We start from the raw sequence: 7,018 nt of genomic DNA on the forward strand, positions 1-7,018 counted from the left end.
TCTGTAAACACTCTTTCCCCATAAAGTTTGGCCTTTTTGTTCTTTCCATATTTTCTTTCAATAAAAATTCATTTCCATTATATTTACTTGTTTTTCCCCAAAAATCATGAGCCACTAAATCTATCTAGCCGAAGGTTTTCAAAATTCCCCAAAAAAGGGTTCATGAGGCTTAGAATCCGTACTTAGCCTTCTTGACGAATATTCATCGCTACTTTGCATTACGGGGATGACGCTTTCGTCCATGTCCCTTAAAAGGTGATCTTTTCAATGTGTGCAAAGGTGGTCGCTTTGTATATTTTGGGAAGGTTGCACAGTCAGTTCGTTAGCTTACTGCGTCAGAGGTTGGCGAGCCCAAGAGATAAAATGGCGTGGGATTCGCCATTGAGAAGTGATGTTCTAGCATAAGATAATCTCACAGAAGCGATTGTTGGTTAGAGTCAAATTCCGTTAAAATTGTAAGTCTAAATTCTTGGAGCTGGTGGTCGTTGGCGTCCTCTTCCACTATAACTGGCTTATTTTGTTTGAGAAGGATCACCTAAAAGCCGAGGATTGAACCTAAGGCGGATCGAGACAACCGAAGGCTAGAGTCTCTCTATAAGAACACATTTTCCTCAACTTTATTTATTTCTATTATTTTTAATTTTCGAAATCCCAATCAAAATTTTTAATTCTTTTTTTATTTTATTTTTCCAGATCAAAACATTTAATTCTGTTTTTTATAATTTCTTTTCCAAGTACGCAGGTTTTCTTGGGCACGATTCTAACCAGGATTCCGAGGAACAAGCAATTGTGCAAGTCCGGTCCCTAAGGATTTGACCCTACTTCCCTTATACTATTATTTTTATTATTTTATAGGGATGGGATATTTTTGGTGCTCTCAACGACCGTATCAAATTTTGGTGCTGTTCTAATCTTGTTCTTTGTTTCTTATGACTAGACTTGCTCCAGGTACTTTTGCGTTTGATTCAGAGATAGAAAAGACTACGAGAGTCAATCCCAAGGAAACAAAGTTACACAAAAAGTAGTCAGGAGTGGTCGGGACTCAGCGTAAACCACCACCAGAAGTTGGAATCGACAATGAAGTAGAGTCTAGGGTTAACGAAAACTCTACCTAAACAATTGAAAGCGAAAAGTAGAAGTCGATTCCCCAGACGAAGTGCTTAACACTAGGGTTAACGAAAACCCAAATCTAACACATCAACCAATGGCTCAAATGATTTGGCAACTGGCCGAGGCTCTAGCAGAACAACCACCATTGTGCATCGTATATCTTACTATGGATATTGATTTTGAACTAAAGTCAGGTTTAATCTAGCGACTGCCAACTTTTTGTGAGTTGCAAAACGAAAATCCCCACAAACATTTGAAAGAGTTTCATATGGTTTGTCTTAGTATGAAACCTCCGAGGGTAACTGAGGATCAAATTAAACCGTGTGCTTTCCCTTTTTTCCCTAATAGATTTAGCTAAGGAATAGCTATTTTATTTACCTCTTAGATCTATTACAACTTGTGCTAATCTTTTTCGATTGTTTCTTAACAGGTTTTTTCCAGCATCACGTGCAGCTGAGTTAAGAAGAAAGATCGTGGAATAAGGTAGAAAGAAGCAGAGTCTCTCTACGAAATTGGTAGTGATTTAAGAAGTTATGTGCAAGCTGTCCACAACACGGTATAACAGAACAATCTCTTCTCCAATATTTTTATGAAAGCCTAAAACCCATGGAGATGAATATGGTAGACGCCGCTAGTGAAGGAGCGCTAACATGACTCCCCAACAAGTAAGAGACTTGATCTCCACGATGGCTGCAAATACTCAGCAATTTTGAGCCAATCCTAAACCCCCTAGAAGGGTTCATCAGCTAAGTAACTCAACCTTAGAAGATAAAGTTGATAGACTTACTAACATTGTGAGCTCTCTTATTACAGAAAAAGCCAAACCAGCCCGAGTATGCGGAATATGTACTACACCTGAACATATAACTAATGCATTTCCCAGTTTGTATGATGATACTATAGCTCATTTAAATGCTATGGGAAATTTCTTTGGACCACCACAAAGGCGATACGGCTCTTACGCTAACACCTATAACTCAGGATGGAGGGACCACCCTAACTTAAGTTATGGGGCCAATCCACGATATAACTAGCCATACCAAAATTGGGTTCCACAACAGCCACGAGATTCAAGTAATTCTCTGGAAACTTTGGTCAATAAATTAGCAGCTAATATGCTTGAATTTCAACAGAAAATCGAGGCGTCTATAAGATAATTGACCACATCAATTGAGAAAATAAGTTCTCAAGGGAAGCTACCGTCACAAACAGAACTGAACCCGCGACAAAACGCGAATGCAGTGATGCTGCGAAGTGGAAAGGTACTGGAAACAATTCTTGGAAGGAATTTTGGCCAAGAAATCGCCCAGAAAAATTCTGAAAATGACGAACAGGTCTGAGCGAAACCCCAATTGCCGAAAATTCAACCTCCATTTCCAGGATGATTAAATCAATGTCGAAAGGGCAAAGAAGACAAGGAGATCCTCGAAACATTCAGAAATGTCGAGATCAACATACCACTGTTGGATGCCATCAGACAAATTTTACGGTATGCCAAGTTCCTTAAAGAACTCTGCACCAACAAACGAAAATTAACAGGTAATGAAAAGGTAAGTGTTGGTGAGAATGTATTTGCAGTGTTACAGCGGAAAATGCCAGCAAAGTGTAAAGATAGGGGCATGTTTGCAATACCATGAAAGATAGGCCATCTGGGAATTAAGAAGGCTATGTGTGATTTAAAGGCCTCAATAAATGTACCTTATTCTATATATGAATCACTTAACGCAGGTTATTTAACGAAAATAGGTGTTATCATTCAGCTGGCAAACAGGTCTATTGTGCATCCCGAATGAGTCCTCGAGGACGTATTAGTAAAATTTAACAAACTTATTTTCCTTGCAAGTTTTTATGTGATAAAAATGAAGGAGGATAGTACTCTTGGATCTTTAGACCTCTTCTTGGGTCGACCTTTTCTTAGTACCGCTAGCACCAAAACTGACGTTCAAAGCGGAACTCTTACGATGGAATTTGATGGGGAGATTGTGAAGTTCAACGTTTACAATGCTATTAGTCACCCAAGCGGGATATTGAGCGTAAACCGTGTTGACATAATTGACTCTTTAGTAGAGGAGACTTTTGAGTCCATTTATGAAGATAAATCTGAATTTATAGTTGATGAATATGAATCTGTTAATGAATTATTGTCTCCATCAAACACTAAACTTTTACCTTCTGTTGTGCAGGCTCCAGCTTTGGAATTAAAGCCGCTTCCTAAACATCTTAAGTATGCATTTTTGGGGAAAGGTAATACCCTACCGATTATAGTTTCAAATAAACTCCCTAAGCTCGAAGAAGAAAGTTTGATCTTAGTATTACAAAATCATAAGGAGGCAATTGGCTAGACCATTGTTGATTTAAAAGGGATAAGCCCTTTGACATGCACACACAGAATCTATTTGAAGGAAAACACAAAACCAATGTGAGAGGCACAAAGACGGTTAAACCCGAATATGATGGAGGTGGTAAAAAAGGAGATAATCAAGCTGCTAGATGCTGACATAATCTACCCCATTTCTGACAGCAGATGGGTAAGTCCAATGCAAGTCGTGCCCAAGAAAATGGGTGTGACAGTAAAGAAAAATGCTAAAGGTGACTTAGTACCAACTCGAGTGTAGAATGGGTGGCATGTCTACATTGATTACAGGAAGTTGAATTCTTACACTAGAAAAGATCATTTCCCTATTCCTTTTATAGATCAAATGCTTGAGCGATTAGCTAGTACAACTCACTTTTGGTGTCTTGATGGATACTCAGGTTTCTTTCAAATCCCAGTTGCACCAGAGGACCAGGAAAAGACCACTTTTACGTGCTCATTTGGCACATTTGTGTATAGAATGATGCCATTTGGACTTTGCAATGCACCGGCCACCTTCTAGAGATGCATAATGAGTATATTTTCTGAATATATGGAAAAAATTATCAAAGTTTTTATGGATGATTTTACTGTGTATGGAAATTATTTTGACGAATGCCTTAAAAACCTTACGATAACAGATGGATAAAATTTAATCTTGTCTTGAATTATGAAAAGTGTCATTTTATGGTAGACAAAGGTTTGATTCTAGGTCATATAGTTTCAAGTAAGGGAATTGAGGTCGATAAGGCCAAAACTGACATTATAAATTCTTTTCCATATCCCTCTACTGTAAGGGAGATACGTTCTTTCCTTGGCCATGCAGGATTTTATAGGCGTTTTATAAAGAACTTTCCTAAAGTAGCTGAACTATTGTGTGAGTTATTGCCTAAAGATAAGAAATTCGAGTCCGACCCAAAATGCAAAGAGGCTTTTGATACACTCAAATAGAAGATGGTGTCCGCTCCTATAGTACAAGCACCAGATTGGAACTACCCCTTTGAAATTATGTGCGATTCAAGAGAACACAGTGTGGGGGCTGTGTTAGGGAAAAAGATAGGCAAAGAGCCTCATGTTATTTGTTATGCCTCAAAAACCCTAAATGCTGCACAAAGTAACTACACCACCACAAAAAAAGAACTCTTAGTTGTTGTATTTGCTTTGGATAAATTTTGGTCATATTTATTGGGATCTAAGGTGATTATTTTTTCTAATTATGCAGCTCTCAGGCACTTGATCACGAAGAAGGAAGTAAAACCAAGGCTCATTAGATGGATTTTGCTACTCCAAGAATTTGACATAGAGATTCGTGACAAAAAGGGATTTTCAAAACTTGGTAGCTGACCATTTGAGTAGGTTAACAATACCTGATGATGACACCCCTATAAAGGATAAGTTCCTTGACGAGAGCTTATTTTCAACCAAGGCTCATTACCTATGGTATGCGAATATAGTAAATCTCTTAACCACAAGTTCGTTGCCCACTGTGTTAGCACGTTTCGTGAAGGAAAAGCTTAGACAGGAAGCTCAATATTCCATTTAGGACGGCTCATACTTGTGGAAACACTGTTCAGATCAGATAATAAGATGATGTGTTCTAGAAATTGAGGTAACCTCTATCCTCACTTTTTTTCATACAGAAGCTTGTGGAGGTCACTTTGACCCTAAACGGACTGCTCACAAGGTATTGGAGTGTGGGCTATATTAACCCACAATTTTTCGAGATGTATATAATTTTTGTAAGTCGTGCGATAAATGCCAACATACAGGTAACATCATTAAACGAAATCAAATGCCCATATCCTTGATTCATGTATGTGAGATTTTTGATGTATGGGGCACTAATTTCATGGGCCCATTTATTTCCTCATTTAGAAATGTATATATAATTCTTGCAGTAGACTATGTTTCTAAGTAGATAGAAGCAAAGCCTACTCGTAATGATAATGCTAAAACTACTGTGAAATTTCTAAAATGAACTATTTTTTCTAGGTTTGGCACACCTCGAGCTCTGATCAGTGATCATGGCACCCATTTTTGCAACAAAGTCATGGAGGCGTTATTATCAAAATACAAAGTTCCTCATTGTATAGTGACAGCCTACTATCCCTAAATGAATGGCCTAGTAGAGGTTTCAAACAAGGAGATTAAGTCTATTTTGGAAAAAATAGTTCAGCCCAACCGAAAGGATTGGAGTCTTCGGCTTAATGACGCACTTTAGGCCTATTAAACGGTGTATAAAGGACCAATTGGCATGACCCATATCGGCTTGTTTTTGGAAAAGCTTGCCATCTTCCAGTATATTTGGAATATAAAGCTTATTGGGCTATTCAACAATGTAACATGGAGTTAGAACCCGCAGAGAAGGCAAGGAAATTAGACATCCAAGAGTTGGAGGAAATCCGTAATGATGCCTATGAGAATGCTCGCATTTATAAAGACAAGACAAAGTTGTTTCATGATAAGAAAATAGCTCAGAAGCATTTTTCGATAGGACAAAAAGTTTTGCTTTCTAACTCCGTACTAAAGCTATTCCCAGGTAAGCTTCGATCTCGATGGCAAGGACCTTTTATTGTGACCAAAGTATTTACACATGATGAGTTTGAAATAGAAAGTGAAGAATCAAGAAAGCGGTTCATGGTTAATGGCCAATGGTTGAAGTCATTTAACGAGAATTTTCAAGCCCACGCGGTTGAAAAGATTCATCTGGAACCACCATAGAACCATTTACGACGTCGAGCTAACGACGTTAAACAAGCACCTTTTAGGAGGCAACCCAATTTTTATTTATTTTTCTTAACTTTAATTTCTTTTAATTTATTATTTTTCTTTTTATTTTTATTTTACTTTATTTTATTATTTACTATTTTATTTTTCAATGTTGATAAAATTCTCTTCTTCTGTCTAGGTAAACCGAAGCAACAATAGTGCTTGTTAGAGGTTTCCCTTATGCGTGAACGATAGTAATTACACGGGGAGTTCTTCTAAACTTTTCTTCCGCCTATTTATTTCTTTATTCCAAATCGAAGACTATGTGTTTTAAGTAGGGGGAGGCATTCCTCATTATTTCTGTCGTTTTAGATGTTGTTTTTGTTGCTGCTGTTGCTTTGGTCGTTGCTACCCATATAATTTTTTTTTAAAGAATATTCTGCCTCTTTTCATGCCCAAGAATTTGACCTCGACTTGCCTACTATTTGACCCACATGCATGCTTCTTGTCTACTAAGTTAGTTATGATTTTGTCTGTTTGATTTCATCTCCATTGCTTTATTTCTTTTAGGCTGAATAATTATGATCGATAAAGTCAACCCTATCTTGCTTATAGTATAATTGATTAAGTCTAAATGAAAAGAGGACACTTAATACATTTGCATGCTTAAAATATGTTCATGACTATTAAGGTGGTCGCTGAAACTTATTTTTGACACTTGATTGTTGCTCCTAAGTCCTCCAAAATTAAAATTTCATTTAATAATAATAATGTTTCTGTGGTTGTGAGTGCAGCTTAAGAAGTGACTAGCTGAGTAACCGGGGTAAGGTGATTGGTTTGTCATCC

General features: G+C 37.5%; 1 protein-coding gene across 1 annotated transcript; it reads left to right on the forward strand.

The window, feature by feature from the left end:
• Window positions 1–5,806: 5,806 nt before the first annotated feature.
• Window positions 5,807–6,184, forward strand: LOC108462572 (uncharacterized). The gene has a single exon (XM_017762504.1). It carries the CDS (start codon window positions 5,807–5,809, stop codon window positions 6,182–6,184), a length of 378 nt encoding a protein of 125 aa, XP_017617993.1.
• The last annotated feature ends 834 nt before the right edge of the window (window positions 6,185–7,018 follow it).

The sequence above is a fragment of the Gossypium arboreum genome, chromosome 13, assembly GCF_025698485.1.
Source record: "Gossypium arboreum isolate Shixiya-1 chromosome 13, ASM2569848v2, whole genome shotgun sequence".
NCBI classification, from domain to species: domain Eukaryota; kingdom Viridiplantae; phylum Streptophyta; class Magnoliopsida; order Malvales; family Malvaceae; genus Gossypium; species Gossypium arboreum.